A 20,449-nucleotide genomic window follows, 5' to 3' on the forward strand; every position below is an offset into this window, starting at 1 on the left:
AGGATTAGTTGATTCATAGTGGGTTAAGAATAATGCATCTATCTGTATATAATGTACCATGTCCGCACAACAACACAGTTCTCAGGGCGTTTTGCTCTGTCAAGAAAGTCCCCAAATGGACTACCGTCACTTTAGCATTATAACTGTCATCCACTCACCCTGTCCCTGAATATGTTACTCACTTGCGGAGGTTGTTGAGCACCATGATGTTGGCGTACATATGGAAGAGGTAGTAACTGTAGGGGGGGTTATCATCTGTGGTCCACTGCTCTGGTTTGGGGCTTTTGTAAGAGAACATGTGATCGCTGTGCTTTGACTCATCATCCACACTGTCAAAGCCAGTTACCTGCAGGATACAGGGAAATGTCCAGTGTTATCCAATGTGTTTTTGTTCTTAAGGCATACTTCTAGAGGGTTATTTTAGCAAAACCTTGCCTAATGCCTCGTGACAGGCACAGAAGTATAGGATTTCAACATGTGGATATATTAGACTGGATTTGCAACACACTGTGATTTGATATTTGACCTTTGTGTTGCAACAGGATTAAATCTGAACTACACTTCCCCTGTAATTAACAGTGTAGGTGTGGGCATTCAGAGGCCTATGCAATTGACAGCTATGGGAGGGAAAAGAGTTTCAAAGATATCTACTGAATAGCAATTATGGCTTTGTATCTCAAAAAAATCCTAACGTATAGTGTTTTGTTGACAGACTGTTGTCAATCTATCAAATTCACTTAATCTATTATTAATCCACTGTTGGCACAGATCGTCTTGCACAGACATAAAAACTGCTGTCTGAGAGTGTTTGTGGTGAAGCAGCATGCAAATGTTTTTCATCTAAAAACCGAGTCATATTCTTTCTCTCGTCACTGGAGAGTAACAGTAAGATACAAAGCCCTGGAGAGTATTAGAAGCTCTTTGCCTCGTGCTAAAGCATGAAAACAAAAAAATGTTGCATACAAACATATCCAAAACATGCTCACATGCGAAACTCAACGAAAACAACACTTTCCATATGGCCTTACTTGTGGGAAAAACGTTATGCAAATATTTTCTTTTAGCTATCAGAAACGGAGCCAAACTTGAGAATTCTGTTCTGAATCAGAACTCTGTCTGCTACAAAGAAGTGACATAGCATTCTGCTGCTCTCCCAAGACTGGACTCACAATAACACAGACTACCAGAGAACTCGGACAACTCACATATTTCAGGAATACATGCATCTCCTTGTGCTGCTGAGGATTGACAGTGGCTTCAAAGAGCGGCAGGAAGATGTTTTCCAACATCTTTGCAAAGTTGGGAACTATTTTCTTTGATCTAAAAATGTCACTGGAAAGGAAAACACAAATGATTGAAGACTGGCATTTAATGGGTGCTTTGTGCCAAAATGACATTACATGACATATACTAACATGAAGGGGCTTCCACACCAATTTCCATTACATACATTAAGTATTAGAAATATTTATCCAATCCAACATCTATTATACATATTGGGCTATATCTTGCACTTTAGCACAATTGACTTCGCGCAAATCGCTTTGTGGGCGGATCTTGGGCGATGTTTCTATTTTACCGGCGGGTAAATGACTGTTGCGCCCGACGCAAATCTAAAATGGGGTGGTCTGAAGTAGCTACATTAATCATGGGTGTGGTTTGGGCGTAACGTGCAATAAACCAATCAGAGCGTCATCTCACATTCCCTTTAACAACAGGCACGCTTGTTCCATAGCGGATTGCTATTATGATGGCGGAATTGCCAGGCGCAGCCAGGAACGGTTCACAGCGCTATAGTCAGTTGGGAACAGTTTGCTATTGATTTTTCATCTTGACAAAATGTAATACAGAAATGTCACTTTCCGATGTTTTGGGATCAATCTCACTGAATCACGAGGTTATGAATGCATGGTGATATTTTTGCAATGTAATCTACCTCACTATAGAGTATAGACAATGCAGATCTGTCAGATAAGCTCTCCTCTCCCATGCTGCTGGGGCATTTGGGTTAAATGGCATTGGCATGCAGTTCAACTTCACGTCTCATTAAGTCCTCTAATATTTCCTAATTTATGTCATCAACACATCCGTGATTCGTGGAAATGTGTACGCTAGATTTATACCTATTTTTTCACATCACACTGATTTCCCTCGTGTAGCAATATTTGTCCTTGTAATTATGTATGGTTTGGAGAAATGGGAACTGCTTCGTATAGATGAGAGGATCTAAGTGCATTGCGCAACACAGGCGCCCAAGCAAGCGCTCCTGCAGGTGTAAGCTACGGCTGTACCTACCATCAGGCAACAGAAACAGTTTCCAAGTTGACACAGTAAGTCGGCACAGTATCCTATTAACTGCATGACAATAGGCTATTTACAATATTTTATGTAAAGTAGAGTTTGTAAACACTTTATCCTCAACTTAATGCACGCACAACTTTTGTTTGAGCAGGAGAGAGAATAACAATGAATGGACGCAGCAACTACAGAAATTGTAGCCAAGGCTACTTGCTGCTTTCTTTTACTGTCTATGGTTGCTTGTTAACAGCACATAATAAGCTTATTTAAGCGAATTCACAAACTCAAGACTTCAAGGCCATCATGGATATAAAACGTTTTTTGAAAACAACGAAAGGATGGAGGGAACAAAGCAAAGTTTGGAGTTATTTCAGATGGGCTACAACAAGGTAGGCAAAATTGTGGTGCTTGTTAAAACCTTAGCGCAGCTGGAGTAATGCTTATAGGCTGATGTTAAAGTGCACACGATGTTTAAAGCCATACACAACGGTAAATTGGAACAAAACTAAAGGTAACTTTAGCCTTTATAGGGCTGTATAAAGTTGTCCAAATTAATAGGTCATAATTAGGGGTTGTTGTTGTAAAGATATTGCATGTTGATGTACATCTACATGCAATATCTTTACAACAACAACGGTATATAGGCTACTAAATTTTTAGTTGACCAATGCATGAACAAAACCGGGAAATGGACAAATATTATCAAGGCATGGAATGTTTCCATCTGTGCACAGGGTGTCTGTAGATCGGTGTGCATAGCATTCATTTCTGCAGGCCTGTGGCCATGCATGCGCCCTTAAAATAGCATCTGAATTTGCGCCACTGACTTTAGACCATGAGGTTCCTGGTCTGTGGCGGAATTGTTTTCTGAAACTGCAAAATATCAACAGGGTCCGTTTGCGCCGGAACACGCCCCCTCTTTTCGCTGAAACGCCCCCGTGGGCGCACATGTACCTGTGGAGGGAAAATTCCAATATGCGCTGACTGCAAAATAGGAAAGACAAATGCGCGAGTATACAAAGTCAATTGCGCTGGTGTGCACGATAGAGCCCATTATGTATTAGAAATATTTATATGCGGCATATTACATAGGCTTCCACAAGAATGCATGTGCATGTGTGTGTGTGTGTGTGTGTGTGTGTGTGTGTGTGTGTGTGTTATCCAGCAGGTCGGCCACACTTACTAGATCCTGGGCACCTGGATGATCCAGCGCATGTTGGGGGAGTGGACCTTGTGCTGGATGAACCACTTGGCCAGATGCTCCCACTCTTTCGGGGAGCGTCCGTAGATGGACAGACGGGGCTCAGCATACTGGTACTTACTCTCCTCCAGATCATGAGACACCTCCTGATAACGGCACAGGGACAGAGAGAGAGATAGAGAGAGAGAGAGAGAGAATGAGAAACAAAGAACGATAAAGAGAGAGAGAGAGAGAGAGAGAGAGGGAGAAGGAGAAACAAAGAACGATAAAGAGAGAGAGAGAGAGAGAGAATGAGAAACAAAGAACGATAAAGAGAGAGAGAGAGAGAGAGAGAGAGAGAGAGAGAGGGAGAGAGGGAGAAGGAGAAACAAAGAATGATAAAGAGAGAGAGAGAGAGAGAGAGGGAGAAGGAGAAAGAAATATTGACACATTAGGTCATCACAGTGTTTGCAAGTTACATGCAAATCCACGTTACTTGGTGAGGTGGCCAGGGATTTGTTTGCATAACCAGTACTGCCTGCATATTAAGTTAACACCCACTCAGGTATTTGCAACAAACCCAAATTATTTGACTGATAAACACTTTTTGGTGTCTAAGTATTTACATTTTATATAATGTTATTGCACATAATTACAGAAGTTGATCCAAATCTGAATTTGAATGTCACAGTAGTATAATTGTTCGGTCTACCATTCAGCAGTACACTGCTTCTGAATGATGACGTCAATGCTATCTACCTGCCTGACTGACATCTTTACATGTACATATACATTCACATTTACATATTTAGCTGACGATTTTATCCAAAGCGACTTACAACAATCAAGGTACAGTGCCACTAAGACATGTTAGTGCAGCAATAAGTCCTACTCGCATAGAATATGGCTAAGCATTTACGAGATGTACCTTAACAATCCGGGCAAAGTATTCTCCATTAATGTAGTTGTCGGTTTTCAGGTAGATCTCTCTAAGCTCACTGGCTCCAACAGGGTTGTACTTGGAGTTGAATTTGTCAAATCTGTGGAAAGTTTGTCTTCCCTGAAAAGACAGACAAGAAGAGGAAATCACAGATCAGTGTTTGCCACATTAATTTATTTGTGGCGCCCCATCACAATGTCTTCAAGGCAGTGCTGCCTGGAAGGCACTAGGGTTAGGCATAGGTTAAGGTTAGGGTTGGGGTTGGGGTTAGGTTTAGGTTTAGGGTTAGGGTTAGGTTTAGGATTAGGTGCCTTTAAGTCAGCGGTGGCAGCGCTGCCTGGAAGACGACGTTGTGGGCATAAAACACCATCGAGCGACCACCACACACAATGATTTTCCATGTCGTACTATTTAAATTGGAATTCGTTCATTGTAGAGCTATGTGCACCTTTGCACAGCCTCCCCTTGTCTCTCAACAAACCTACCTGCAAGTTTAAGGGAAACATTAACAATCCTGCAATTGTTGACATAAAAGCCGACTGGCTAAACTGTGCTAAAATAACCATAACATAAGCATAACCACGCTGCGCTAATTTGTTAAAAACTTGCATTCAAGTTAATTCTGCAAATGTACCACCACAGATATAATTAAATTCTGTGGGAAACACTGCACATTGCACATTATTACAAATGTTTGACACAAAAACATTGATTATGAAATGGAAGACAAATTCTGGACACTTTCTTCTTAAAGGTAGTTCTGTGAATTAGATGAAAAGTTGTTGATATTTCCACTCAATGTCCAATTTCACCCTTCCCTTCCGTACTCCTGAAGCCCCATGTTAATTGGCTGGGGTATTTGATTCAGCCCAAGACATGTTTTGAGCTAGGACCTGGAGCTAGGTTTTTTTGAGCGTACATAAAGAACAGACTACTAGTGAACCATCAGGAGCAATTAAGCCTAATTGAATTCAGTAAAACAATGTATTGAATTAAATCATGGACTACAGCCCTTAACATGATGGAATGATGCTGCTTCTGGCCAGGGTTCACAATAAATAAATAAATAATATAAGTAATTAAATGTCCGTAACCGTACAAACGACTGATATATGCCAGTGTGGAATCTCACCGCATGTACATCCAATGAGTCCACAGTGAGGTCATAGGGGTCCATGGCCAGGTTCTGGAACACCTTCTTCAGGGTCATCTTCTGGCCATTCTTCTCCATGACCACACGGTCAGCTTCCGTCTTACAAGTGGTCTGGATGAACTTCAGCAGGTGCTTTTGGTTCATGCAGGCAGCTGCATGGATGTGGGTGTCCACCTGTGTGTTCACACACACACACACACACACACATACACAGACACAAACACACAGACACAGACACAAGAACACAAAATTGTCTGGTGATGGTGAATTTGAGATGTAGGCAAGATTAATCATAGCTAGTGAAATGGTTTAGAGATTACCTTTCGGACGTTGTAGAAATCTCGGTGAGGAACGCCCTTCAATTCCTTCAGTTCCGCCATCTCATTCAGCATTTCATGGAGGTAGAACTTGGAGGCCAAGAAGTTTAGACGTCTATGGCAGTAGGTCTTCCTGTATGTACATTAAGGAGGTATTCTGTATTAGGTATTCTATGGTACTCTATGGAGATATCTCAGCAATATGGCATAAGTGAGAGTGGGATTGGTGAAGGATATACCCAATGGTTGTGATGTGGCCATGCCAAGTGCCACAGGTAATCAATGAAATAATATCTCTCGTTTAATCATGCGTTACTGGACCTAACTGTTGTATGATAATCTAAAAAAATATTACTCCATCCTTACAGTGCACCTGCATACCTGAAAGTCTTCATGCAAGAAATCCTTTTCACTCTCATTACTCTTTATTCTGCACTATATACTGTCTATTGTAGGCCTATTGCAGCACACCTCTTTATATTGATTCAGGTGTATATTATCAATCAATCAGCAATGAAAATCCCACAGAAGACATCTCAGACACGCTCCAGCATTTCTTGATCTACCGCTCCCATTTAAAAATGTGACTCTTGATGTGGACCATCTGCAATGCGCTGATGCTCAGCAGAGGCCTGTCTGATTTATTGGACCATATGCACAGTCGTGTTAACAAGCTCACCGTGACCAAAACACTGGGATTTAAAAAAAAAAAAAAAAAAAGATGTAGAAAAAAAAACCCTACAGCTATGGCATATGGTCGGCATAAATCAGTGTCTAGGGGGTGTGCCGGATGCGTCAGAAGCCTGACTCACCATTCCACGAGGTCCGCGCCACAAAAGCTGGACCAAAGCTGCATGAGACTTGCCAACTGTCTGAGATGAGTCTTTCTGCTTCAACAGGTGGCTGGATTGCTTTGCTTCCTCTGTCACAGATACATGCTTAACTTTTCTTTTACTGGTTTAGTATTTTAAAGACTACTATATAATATTTATTGAACAGACTGCGTTTCTAAAAACTTTGTTAGTATTTTAAACCTAGAGGGGCAAATGACGGATAGAGGGAGCATGGCGGTGGCTGATGAGGTGGCTTGGCCTCTACTGTTTTCTGTCACTGTCCTCATACGCCTCTGGCCTATTTAAGGCCAAAGCCCACTGGCGGCGTCTGACGTGCGTCAAGTGACGCTTATGTTTAGAACTCCATTATTTTTAAAAGGGCAATAGGCTACATACTGCATGGTTGTCATGGTTGCGTTTGATGTAGAATATAATGTTCTAGATAGATCACTGAGCTTACATTATGACATCATTATCAGTGTTGTCACCATGGTAACGCTGGAGAGTGGGGATGTGGTGCATATTGACTCACGTGGGCCCGTCGACGATCATGGCGAGCACGTGGCTTAGGTCAATGGCGAAGGTCTCCAGGTCGGGGTAGGGCAGGCTGCGCGGCTGCTCCTGCTTCAGGGCTTCGGCGTTGTCGTACACGTATATGATGCCGTCCTTCATCTTCAGCTCGTAGTTCAAGTCCTGGGGGACGTCCTCCATAGTGTACGGGTCCTCCCCCTCACCAGGGCAGGGGCAGATGTCTGAGGAGGAAGCAGAAAGGGAACTGAAGTTATGGATTTACTGCAGTAATAGTTATATTTTTCAGCCTCTATTCGACAGTACAGTGGAGAGATTGACAGGAAATGAGTGGGAGAGGGAGACAGGGAGTGTTCAGACAATGACCTCGGGCTGGACTTGAACCCGAGTCCCTGTGTGCCCTGAGCGTGTTTGTGCTATGGGAAGCCAATGTTCCTGCTGAGCAGCCAAATTGTTCTCCCAAATTGCTACATTTAACTCCATCTACCTCCATTTGTGATGGCACTCCATATCTACCTCCATCTGTGATGGCACTCCACTGAGTATCTCATGGTAACACTCTCAACTCTTCACCTTTAGAGTCATCATGCTCATCTTTCGCCAGCACAAATTCTCAAAGGAAACAAAGGAAACCTATTTGGCAATAAACTCCATTTTGACAAATGTTAAACTGAACTTTTTTATGTACATGAACTTTCTCACTGAGATCATTTTTAATCACCAATGTCTCAATATCTAAACATAGAAGCGTGGTGTAATACACCGGGGATTGTGCTTCGTCGTCATAACTTAATGAATGTTGGTGTACTATATTCACAGTTGCGTGGCTGTAAGCTGTCAATCATGGATGACTACAAAATCAAGAGCAGTGTTTTCTCCATGCTGCTGTTCATCTGCCGTGAGTAAGTCATGCCTGAGCACAGGCAGTGCATTCCTGACGAGTAAGCACTAACAACTGATCAGTTTGATGAAATCCAAAGCATATTGAAATGTTTAGCTTATGTCTCGCAAACATCAACATGTCTACAATAACAAGCTCAGTCAGAATGTCCAGAAGGACGGGGGAAAAAAAACCCTGAAAAGATTCCACCTCAGGAATCTTGGACGGAATCTAGCAACCCCCTAGTGACCTAATGTCTGCGAGCTTCGAGTGTTGGAGGAATCCGAACCTGGCATGACTTCATCCTCCTCGCTCCACTTCTCGTCGCTGGCGTTGCGGAGGAAGCGGGCAGTGGTGCGGGGGAAGCGGTGGTACGCCAGCTTGGAGTACTTCTCCCGGATGAACAGCGCTTTGAGCAGACTCCTGGCGGCCTGCTCATAGTCCTCCACAGTGACCTGGAGCAGAGAGAGCACGCAAAAGTCATACCACAAAGTCTTTTGCTTTTTCCAATTTCCAAGCATACACTAATGTGTGAGAGATCCCCCACTGCACTATTAGCAAATGAATTAGCAAGAGGTGTTCCTCACAGCAGTCTTTAAACATTAAAAGTTAAAGTTCATTTTTTATATTAAATAGATAGATAGATAGATAGATAGATAGATACTTTATTGATAGAATATAAGAAATTCAAATCAGATTATGAGTTAGATATGCTATATGTAATTTGTGTTGTAGATGTCAACTGTGTATGTCGATATTATTATAATAACCAACTTACACCGACCTATACTAATTCACTAATTCAATATACTAATTAAAATAGTCTTTGTGTATACTATAGCATGCATTTTGGATTCCTCACCCCTGCACAGTAGTCGCCGCTGATGGTGACCCGCTGGAAATCGGGGACACTCTTTTTGCCGTCCGTGGCATCGGTTGGGGAGAGGAGGGGAGAGATGACCGTGAACGCCCAGTCTGGGCACACATTGGGGTACTGCTGGGACAAGGATTGGGAGCGCCTTAGCATCAGATTCTTCTTTCTGTGGAAATGGCATCATTAAGTCAGTAATGCCAAGAGGCAAAATCCACATGTATCCAACCACCCAAGGTGACAAGATACAAACTTGGATACATTTCTTGTGCACTAATTTGTGTATAATCAATGTCTTATGGAAAGATTGATCTCTTATGGTGAGTGGTGAGTTGACTAAGAGCCTAGCCTATATGTAAAAATGCAATTGTGCTCCTCTTGTTGTAGCTCCCAACACCTTCAGAATGACACTGAGGTGCTAATGAAATGTAATCTCTCCTGTCCTGTCTCTTTAGTTTGACAGCATCTGTTACATGCCGTTACTAAATAGACTCATCATGAAATAAAAACCTTGCTGTCTCATTCTGACTCCCTCAGCACTGGCATTAACAGGCCCAACACACACCTACAAACACATACACCAATTACCCTGCACCTGCTAACCTCAAATGGCTTCGGTACAACATTCAGGGCCATCTCGATTAACCTGACACTCTCCTCAAGTGAGTTCAAATTAGAAGAGGCAAAGGCAAAGGTTTGCAGATGCTTGCAAGCATTTTTGTTTGTTTGTTTGTTTTGAGTTCACTGTGAACGTTTGTGTGAGGCAGTTCTTGGTGAATTCACATGGATGTTGGACAAAGGATTACCATTTGAATTTATGCAAAAAATGTTCAATGAAAAACAGTTCACCTCCAACATTCTCCTCTGTTTGCGAATATTGCCAACATGTGATGACCCGCTGTACTACAGGCCCCAGCAGTGTGGATTTAAGGCAGCCAACACAGAAATTCCCCATTTGAAAGAATTCACTTTGTCCAGATCTCTGTTACAAACGCACCTGTGGTCAGTCTCCCAGCTCCCCCACTGCCCCCCATCAACCCTCCCATCCCCATAGCAACCTGCTCTGGCTGACCTCTTGGTACTCTGCTCGGAATGCTGCTCTGCCATCTCCTTGAGAATCTCGTGCTCCTTGGCCTGGTGCAGTCCGATGGGGCAGTCCTCGGGCACGGTGAACATGGACATCGTATCCTTGATGTTCTCCTCCTTCAGCGCCGATGCGTACACCCGCTCAGCCATCAGCCGCACCTTCTCATCCACCTCGCTCAGGGCGATCTTCGGGAACTGACGAGGCATCTCTACAATGTGGAAAGGGGGGGGGGGGTCAATTTTAGCTGAGCGGGATCACACACAGTGGTGAAACGGTAAATAACAACCTCTCCTCTCAAAGAGGAAGCGGTGGCTACCTCTCCTGCAGATGGTGAAATGAGTTTTGTGATGGTTCAATGAGTTTTTTGCTGAGACCTGCATGCCATACTCACCACAACCATAACAGCCAGGGTTGGCTGGTGGTGTTTTTCAGCACAACTGGTCCCAGATGATCTGGGTTAATTAGGTCACCACACCTCTACCAAATGCGTAAACCTAGTTGGACGGCCTCATGCTGACCTGTGTTGTTACTTTTTGCAGAAAGTTAAATTTAGCGATGGTATGGATATCAAATTAGATATGGTTATTGCAAGGTGATGCCCTGTGGTAGTGGAGCTGGAATTAAAAACATTATCTTACAGGTAGTTAAAACATGTGTTTGCCAAGACGACCTGAAAGAGGAGCCGCTTAAAACGCTTAACAGCGGTTAACATGTCTGCAGCTCTACACTTCCCTCAACTCAGGTTTCTGCCTGCCCTGCACTCGAAACAACCTCCTATACCCCGCCCCCCCGCCAATGACATGGCTGACCAGGCAACCTTTAAAAGAGCTTGTCAACAAGGGTCCTGCTTTTGTGGCACACAGCATTTCACCTTTGACCTCACACTGCATGCCCTCTGCCTCTGGTCTGGGCAGCAGCTGGAGAAAGCCATATACAGGGCACTAGCATGCCAATTACAACACAGCCAGTGCACTAGCATGCCAATTACAACACAGCCAGTGCACTAGCATGCCAATTACAACACAGCCAGGGCACTAGCATGCCAATTACAACACAGCCAGTGTCATGGCTTTGGGGGGTTTCTGATTTGGATCTATGTTTCGACCAAACACCAGGTGGGCCAATTCAGGCATCAGTTCATGTGTAGTAAAGGTGCAGAGCTAATCCTGAGTACCTGGGGGTGGGACAATTCTTCATCAAGACGAAGACAAGCTAGCTAACGTGTCAGCTGCAGCAGCCAGTAACAGATAAACTGTGCGTGGGGAGGGGGCAGGGCCTGATAGATGTGTAAAGTTATCAGGTGTAAATCCTAAATGGCTACTTAAGAGGAATAATGAAACCATTTAGGGGTGTAATAAAGTGCTGCAGTGCATTGAACAGCAAGTGCAAACTTTAATTGTTACTTATCACATTAAACTGAAGTAGCAAAATTAAACTGAAGTAGCAAAATGCTGTTTAACAGTGTAAGATTGCACAGTTCTTATTGACCTGGTTACAGCACAATAAAGGTTGTATAAGCTAGTGATAAAGTGTTAGCAACTGCTATGGCATTATTCATGTGACTAAACTCTAAATCTTGTTTGTGTTGCAAGAACACAATGCTTTTTTGGGAAACTGGCAGACAAACCAGCAGCTGTTCACCAGAAATGCAGCTGGATGTTTTCGTGTTTCGCAGCTTCAACTTTTTGACTTGAATGATGAATGTCAGAAATTCAAATACTCTAGTGCATACACAACTATAAATACAGAAAACAAAGCATTTATCAGTTAAAAAACATATTTTTACTTCCAAAGCCTCTAAATACAAATCCTTAAATGTAAACAGACATGTTGCAATCTACTTCAACTGACAGATCTGCCAATGTGAATGATGCAATTTTCTACTCAAGTGTTGAACTCAAGTCCTTCTCCTCCATCCTGGCTTCCTTGTCTTTGCCCTCGTTCAACCCCCTGCAGCATGTTTTCACACACTGCAGCAGCTGTCCCTCCATTCCCATGGCCTGAGCCACCGCTGAGTGTCCGCTCTGACTGGACTACTGGCTGGCTAGGAGACAGCTGAACACACAGGCTAAGACTGGCCGTTTCTCTGCGTGTTGCTGCTGCTGTTTACACGTCAGGATAAATACTGGGTCAGCTGAAGTGGCTGGCTTCCAAATACCATGAGGTACAGTTGAACATCTTGTGTGTGTGTGTGTGTGTGTGTGTGTGTGTGTCTACTCGTCTAAATATGAGGGCCAAGATGGGGAGCCTAGATAGCACGACGCGTGGATGCCTCTCTATTGACCTCCACCCATGTTGACATGTAACCTAATGCTTTGACACAGTGTCAACAGTCCTGGCGCCTTCAGAGGAGGTGTGTGTATGTAAGTGCGTAAGGCTAACATTACAATCGGAGCGACCGAAGGGTTGGGTGGCTTCCACAACGCGACGTTTCCAGTCAGTTCTGTACCCAGCCCTTCTAGGAAGCCTACATACCTCACAGGCCAACGCAGCGTGTTCTCGTTGTTTCCAGAACAGCTGTGCCCACCAGATCACATCAATATGGGATGCAGACAGCGGTCTGACCCACATACAGTTAAACAATTTACAACAGCATATACTATGTGTTTTAAAGCGTTCAACAGCACAATAACTGACACGATAAGCACAGAGAGACAGGACATGATTTGTGAGAACCATACTTCTCCCCTTGAATTTATCTCACTGTTAGCTAACTTGAAAGTGTCACAGACAGAGAACTCATCATTGCTCCTGAATAGCAGACATTTCTTACCTGATGGCCTATTGTGAATGACCTCAACTATCATCATGTCACAAACCATTCCAAACCATTCAGGCTTCCTATGATCCTTTGGGGTCAGTTTCAACAGTATTCAACAGATCTTACCATACCACCTGACCCCTATGACAATGAGTGACCACGCTTAAGAAAAAGCCCCTTTGTCCCCCAAATCATGTGACTCATACACTCACGGTTCACTTCACACACACACTCTCTCTCTCTCATTTCTCTCTTACCTTCCACAGCAACCAGAGACATGCTTCCGTCTGTGTATGTGTGTGTGTGTGTGTGTATGGGTGCGTGCGTGCCTGTCTGTGTATGTGTGTGTGTGTGTGTGGGTGTATGGGTGTATGGGTGCGTGCGTGCCTGTCTGTGTCTCTCTCTGTCTCTGCTTTAAGTCTCTGCCCTGGTTTCCTCTTGTGGTTGGTGTAGATACAGGGTGCAGTGGTGCAATGATGTGGCATCTACCGTCGCTGTGTGATCTATGAGCCCAATCAGGTTGCCCGTCCTCGTCTTGAGTATCCTTCTCGCCTCTCTATTTTAAGGGGGCGAGCCAGCGTGGTCGCGTCATGGCAGTGGCAAGGGACACTAATCCTCACCAGCATGTCACAGCTGGCTGTCAAACGGAGCCGGCAACAACAGCCCCCCTAGTCTCAAATGCTGAAATACTGTCTGTGTGTGTGTGTGTGTGTGTGTGCTGTGAGGGGGAAAGATGGACTAACTATGAGTTGTTTTTACTTTGATACTTGTGTTTCTGTAAGATCTTAAACTCATGAATGGATTCTTCTGTTAAAGCTTAATCTAGTTCTTAATTTTCCTCATAATTGATACTTCTATTACCTTTTTGACTTAGTTCTTCTGTGGAAGCCTAACCTAGTTCTTTATGTTCTTTCTATTTGATACTGAATTGAAATTGATTGTCTCTGTATCCCGATTGCCTGATGCATATGAGACCTCTCTGTAGAGATTAATAAACTACTAACGAGAAAGACAAAAACCTTATCTCAGGCTCAGTATTTATAGATCTTTAAGCAACATTTCTTCCACATAAATGGCAACGAGGATGGCTTTTGTTTGGTTGACAGCGTCCAGAATTTGAGGCAAAGGTGACTGATCATCCTCGGACAAATTCCCCAGCCCCATATTCTCTGCGTTGAGACCTGAGGACCGGACAGTCTCCACAGGTACCCCATGGAAAGAAGGAAGAGGGCAAGGATCTACAAAGTCACCTCAACCTGATAAAACGGTGAGAAAGAGTCTGATATAATGTTTAAAATAACACAAGTTGACTTTAAAGCAACATAGTTTAATTTTATTTTATTTTTTTTTAATTAAGGTAATAATTTGAAGTTGTGATAAAGAAAACCGTGGTTATAATTTGGGTGGGTCAGTTAAATCGGGAACTGGATTGCTGCTTACGCGTAGGGTTGGAAGTCCCTGTGATGAAAGTGTTCATTCTGTTAGCATTTGAGGTTTGTTGTGTTACAGCCTACCTTGTGTTAGAGCCCTGATTATGCGCTTGGTTGAACGCACTGTAGGACTACAAATGGTTCGGTATACTGCTTTAGCGATGGACAACAAGGAAGATGAAGAATGGCTACCACCCTTTAATGATATGATGACTCAAGCCTAAAGCTTATGAATATAAGACGGATTGTGTCTGACGTGATGGTTATTACAAATAATAAAAAGGGGGTAATGTGAGGGGAAGATGACAAAGACGGACTATGAGTTGTTTTTACTTTGATACTTGTGTTTCTGTAAGATCTTAAACTCTTGAATGGATTCTTCTGTTAAAGCTTAACAAAATATTATTTCACAGAGTGCATGTGTGTTTGTCTGTCTGTGTTTGTGGGTGTGTGCAAGTTACAGAGAAAAGGGAAAGTGACAAATCACTTTCCCTCTGTGATCTGAGGCACACAAAGTAAAAGGTGACAGCATGAGGTCTATCCAACAAGGGAGTTCGGTAGACAAAACAGTCTTTTCCCCTGCTCCTGACCAAAAACACTGCATAACTCAATAACATAGTTAGGAACGAGTTATGAGCAACTCGCATACTGCCACAGTAACCCAGGCTTGACTCCACAACTGTTATAGTTGAAAAATCAAAACAGTTCCTGCACATATTCACAGATAAAGTAATGTGACAGCCCATGACAGGATCTACTAACCTCTAATGTTCTCTTTTAAACAGAGTTTCTCAAATACACACACACACAAAACAATCAAACAAAACAAAACAAATAGGCTTTCTGCCTGAAATGTATGAGTTTATTGTGTGTTGGAGTATTTCTCCCTGATATGCAGCTCTGCAGCTACTAAAAACTACGTACTATCTCAAGAAAGGTGCAAATTGCAGCTTTAAAAATTAGTTATTACTTGTGAAACAACCCTTTGCTTTACAAAGAGAGAACGAGAGAGAGGTGAATCTCTTGTTTTACTGTGCTCTTGGAAATAGCCTTTTGGGAAGTGTTTGGTGTTCTCACCGATGACACAGGCCACCAAGACAACAGCCGTGGAGCTATGCACCTGGCATTAACACAGAGCTAGGGCCAGTGTCCAAGGGCTGCTCCGCGTTAACACAATGCCAGACTCTCAATATGGAAACATAGCGTGCCAAGCCAATGCCCACTGCTTAAGCACATGCAAATTGTTCTTGTTCTGCATCTAACTGGACTTTCTTTCTCTTTCTCTTTTCTTTCTCCATGGAGAGACATTGACATTGTCAGTGCCTACCAGTGCAACTAAATCTAACCTCAAACCCCTCCCATAGCTGGGGACAAGCCTCACCTTGTGTAAGGCAAAGCGGCAAACATTCCTCACACTACAGCACACACCCTTAGCTCAAAAACTGCACCTATCCGTATTACCTTCACAACCACACCATGCCACCCTTGTGCCCTAGCCAGGTTAGCCTAAGCCAAATTGACTTTCAGCATAAACAACACAAAAAAGCAGGAAGTAGACTTCAGAGAAGTGGCATTCAGAACACACTGTCCTGCACAGCATAGCTCAGAGTCACCCCCACTTAGAGTTGCATGTTGACACACTCTAGTCTACATGTTGACCTTGGGCTCCTGAGAAGGAGAGAGGCGCACAATGATTTCCCCTCCCCTCCCCTTTCAGCTTTAAAAATAAAACGCGTCCATCACTCACTTTCTCTCTGCGATGCACACAAGTGCAAGAGTTCACGCAAACCCCCTTGCTAATGCCAGCTGATCTCCTATCTATCCCTGCTGCCTTTAGCCGGGTGACAATTCTTAGCTGTGCCCCTCGGAGCCTAGCAACCCGCCACAATCTGGCAGTGCAATCTGTGAAAGTCCGGTAGTGATACATGTTTACAGCTTGGCCTTCCTGCACGAACCCCCCCTCCCAGCTACCCACCACCCCCGGCTGAGTTTGCGTTTATGCTTGCTAGAGCAGTGTGTGATGTGTGTGGAGATTTGTTTACCTGCTATCGGTGGTACCTTTGCGTTCAGGCGTCTGTCTCTCTGGCTGGGTGAGTCCCTTTGTGTGTGGCAGTCTATGGGGCTGTTTCCTTCAGCTGCTTTTTTCCTCCCCCGCTCTTGTTGACGTGGTCCCAACCTTTCCATTTGTTGGGAAACAATCAAGGAGAGTTGTCCATGCCACCACCCTTCAACATTATATCCCAGGCTCTCTCTCTCTCTCTCTCTTTCTCTCTCTCTCTCTTTATGCCACCCTCTATAAATTCACCTCTCCCTCTCTCTCTCTCTCTCTCTCAATGCCACCATCTATAAATTCACCTCTCTCTCTCTCTCTCGCTCAACTAGCTGCCAACATCAAAGAGCCTGCCAAGCTAAGCAGAGGGCTTCCAGATCTCATAAATTACACAGTAGTGTTAGCCCTAACCATGGGCTCTCTTTTTTTAGATGGTCGCTATTAGCTGCAGCTATTTCAAAAACAAACGGCCACTTGTCAGGACCAAAGCCTGGGAATATCAGGGGTTTTTCTCTTCTCACTCATGAGAAGAGTGTCAGAAAAAGAACAAGACAGAGGGATCCACAGGCCACTACCGTAGTTTCCTTTCTGATTGGGGAAACAGTGACGCACACTTCATCTGTGTACTCCCTCAAAGTAAAACAGTTCATCTCCAACACCTGAGAGAGATTAGGGTATTATCAGGATCATAAATTTAATCAACACAGTTTTGCTGAAATCCACCGGAGCAAATCTACACTCAACTCACTCTGGTTGCTATTGAGCACTATCATAGGTCAAAAGATGTTCAACAATAAAATCAAAGTTAAATTGGCAGAAGTCATTTTGGCTGAGAATGCTATGACCTTAAAGGAGAATTCCGGTGTGATTTTGACCTAAAGTGTTTTGAAACATGATACCGAGTGTGAACGTATGTCTCATAGCCCATCTCGGCTTGTCCCCTGCACTCCGAAATCTGGCGCTAGTTAGCCGATGCTACCAACAAGGCGGTCAATGGTGGTGCCTCGGCATCGGCATAGCCATGCAAATAAATCACTGTTTTACACCATTTACGAGGCTCAATGTATCTCCACACTTCATTGGTAGACTTCCGAGGGCCCTGACATTTAAAACGAGACATTGAGAACTTTTAAAAAGCACTGGTAGTTTACTTACAAGACGATTTATACAGACAGTATCTTCACGAAGTTTAGCGTTTGCAGCCATCTTGAATTTAGTCACGATAAGTCGAGCGACGAGTAAGAATGAACAGGTATGATAAGGGATCAGATTCCAAAAATAATTCTGTGGAAATGCATGGATTACAGTTTCTTCCAGTAGCAGCAACTGGAATCCATGCATTTCCACGGAATTATTTTTGGAATCTGATCCCTGATACCTGTTCATTCTTACTCGTCGCTCGACTTATCGTGACTAAATTCAAGATGGCTGCAAATGCTAAACTTCGAGAAGATACTGTCTGTATAAATCGTCTTGTAAGTAAACTACCAGTGCTTTTTCAAAGTTCTCAATGTCTCGTTTTAAATGTCAGGGCCCTCGGAAGTCTACCAATGAAGTGTGGAGATACATTGAGCCTCGTAAATGGTGTAAAACAGTGATTTATTTGCATGGCTATGCCGATGCCGAGGCACCACCATTGACCGCCTTGTTGGTAGCATCGGCTAACTAGCGCCAGATTTCGGAGTGCAGGGGACAAGCCGAGATGGGCTATGAGACATACGTTCACACTCGGTATCATGTTTCAAAACACTTTAGGTCAAAATCACACCGGAATTATCCTTTAATAATATGGAAGCTTTGCCAGTTTTACCATTGCAGAAGTTAAAGCTGCAGTTGGCAAGATTTTTTTGATCATATTCACTGAAACCGATACTATGCTCCGACAGAACAACATAAATCAGCCGGTTTTAGAAAAAAACCCTCATTTCTACCTCCACCTAGAGCCTGTTATTTGTTTTGCAAAAATCCACAGCTCCCGGTTTTTCTGGTCCAATCAGAGCAGGGCTGTGTGAGATCTGACTGTCAATCACAGTCTGGTGCAGTGTGGTGCGCACTGACGAGCACAAACTCAATGAGAGGGTTCTCGGTGGTAGTGGGGGAGGGGCATGAGAGTTGTAAACATTCAGAATTTTGGCCAAGTCCCCTCAATCTGTCAGACTTGCTTAACCATTGCTTACAGTCATGAGAAAGAATGCAGTGCCTCATGGAGCTTTGTACCGTATGTAGGCCAATGTAAACATAAATGAGAAAACCAAATTCTTGAGACTCAGTCTAGACAGAATAGCTTTTACATGTATTACACAAAAGCTAAGCTAGTGTGCCCAACAGTTGTTGACCTGGTGCACTGTTAGAAATGCATCTGCTGCAGTGTTGAAACTTATCCGGCTTGGCTTGGCTTCGTTGTGCTGCCTGGTGGCTCACCTGTTCTTCTTACATTATAACTCAGATTCATGGGGGTGGAGGATCCAAACAGAGCGAATAGAATTCCTCTGATATCATCTGCACAGGCTGTGAAGAGACACCCTTTCAACAAGTACATGCAAATGTTCATTTACCGTTAGTTAGTGCACTACTCTGCAATGCATGCTAAAACAACAATTGTTACGGATGTGTAATTGCACACATTAACTCTGGTGCAAACGATGAGTGAGAGATGTGCAGTTTCACTAGTCTTGACTGCTTTGAATGTTCATTGCAGTAGCCTATTTTTATCTAGTGCAATAGTTTTGTGAATATATTCACCTACAAAGTAAAAACTGTTCTCACTTCTGCATTTTGTGTGTTATCACTGTTTATGTAAAATGCTGCTGCAACGTTGAAATTAGTGCGTGCCTCTATCAGAGTGTGTGTTTCAAAGCATTGTATAACACTGCCCTAAGCCTGATCCGGAATGGGAACTCCGTCACACACAATTACAGGCATTCCTCTGAACAGCCTTCACAGCAATTGATGAACTACGGAGTGAAGTAAACCAACCGGTTTGTTTGAAGACACTTGTTCAAACTCGCAGTGCATGCAAACCCTACAGGAGATCATGCTTCTCCCAGACCAAGTCAGTGTTACTGTGCCAAGTATGCTGTCCTGCTCGAGCCAGCACAACGTGTGTCCTGGACACTGTTCTACTGCTCGTAGTTTATAGTGACAGGTAGAGAAGAGTTTATCTGAATAAGACTACACTGGTGCAATGCGTTCCTGGTCCTCTCGCCTGTGCTCTATAGATTATATCCACGCGTAAGCACTGTGTCCTGCAGGAATTCAACTGGCTATGCAGCAGGACTGTATGTGTAAGGCTGTGTAAGTCCCAAAGAATATGTGATGCTTCCTCCACAAGCTACATGGGTTTTGCCACTGAGAGAACCAGAAGGCTTTGTATTCCTGCACATTCTTTGTTTGAAGTCTCTCCCAACTGGAACATTTGTGATCTCACGCTGCAGAGAGAGACCAGTAACCTCAAAATTGTTCTAGAGTGTTCCTTGTTCCAACATGCATGCTGTTCAATACCATCTCATGCCACAAGGATGGCAATAACAATGGAGAACCTCAAGCAACTCACTCAAACCAACTGCTGCATAACATACTGGTCTATGATATCATTGTTTGTAACATTGTTTGGGGCTACCAAGATCATACACAGACGATTTCCGTCTTCTTGCAGTAAGACAGTGGGGGGTTATTTTTAGGTCCTTCATGACAATGGGTCATGGAATGTTGAGAGCAGTTATGGTATCTGTCCCCCATTTAGATAACATAAGGATGCCATGCTTGTACATATTGTATATATATAGCATATGTATATTTCGTGTCTCCATGATAAAGATTTAGTTATTAGGGGTGTCACGATTCTCCAAAACCTCGATTCGATGTAATTTTCGATTTTAAAGTCACGATTCAATTCGATTTTCGATCTTTTTTAAATATTACTATTAATGCATTCCTTATATGTTATTTACTCTTTTTGGCCTTTTCTTTTTCGGGGGGCTTTTATTATGACCGCCGCTAGCGAAGCGGTCATATAGGGATTGTCAAAGTTTTTTTTTTTTTTTCCCCGTCATCTACTTCCTGAATTTTTGGTCAACGATACCCGGGACACCGAACCACCGGGGCACATGAAATTTGGTGGG

The 20,449-nt window shown here is 43.4% G+C and overlaps 1 protein-coding gene across 3 annotated transcripts in view; it reads right to left on the reverse strand.

Annotated features, from left to right (window-relative positions):
* ampd3b (adenosine monophosphate deaminase 3b) overlaps positions 1–20,449 on the reverse strand; it is a 34,797-nt gene that overhangs the window by 8,325 nt on the left and 6,023 nt on the right. The window contains exons 2-12 of one of the 3 annotated variants that reach the window (XM_076271478.1): positions 16,321–16,454; positions 10,073–10,295; positions 8,992–9,169; positions 8,419–8,584; positions 7,254–7,473; positions 5,892–6,021; positions 5,551–5,745; positions 4,407–4,538; positions 3,482–3,645; positions 1,206–1,332; positions 183–346 (exon numbers count right to left, since the gene is read on the reverse strand). In XM_076271478.1, the coding sequence (XP_076127593.1) occupies positions 183–346; positions 1,206–1,332; positions 3,482–3,645; positions 4,407–4,538; positions 5,551–5,745; positions 5,892–6,021; positions 7,254–7,473; positions 8,419–8,584; positions 8,992–9,169; positions 10,073–10,293 (1,697 nt within the window). In that variant the 5' untranslated portion in view covers positions 10,294–10,295; positions 16,321–16,454. Of the gene's footprint in view, positions 1–182; positions 347–1,205; positions 1,333–3,481; positions 3,646–4,406; positions 4,539–5,550; positions 5,746–5,891; positions 6,022–7,253; positions 7,474–8,418; positions 8,585–8,991; positions 9,170–10,072; positions 10,296–13,105; positions 14,098–16,320; positions 16,455–20,449 lie in introns of those variants that run through there. The other 2 variants (XM_076271477.1, XM_076271475.1) reach the window with 2 other exon arrangements.

The sequence above is a fragment of the Alosa pseudoharengus genome, unplaced genomic scaffold (assembly GCF_046254945.1).
Source record: "Alosa pseudoharengus isolate Yale_2024_CS ecotype anadromous, Long Island Sound unplaced genomic scaffold, YU_APseudo_1.1 YU_APseudo_1.1_scf_10, whole genome shotgun sequence".
In the NCBI taxonomy this organism is placed as follows: Eukaryota; Metazoa; Chordata; class Actinopteri; order Clupeiformes; family Clupeidae; genus Alosa; species Alosa pseudoharengus.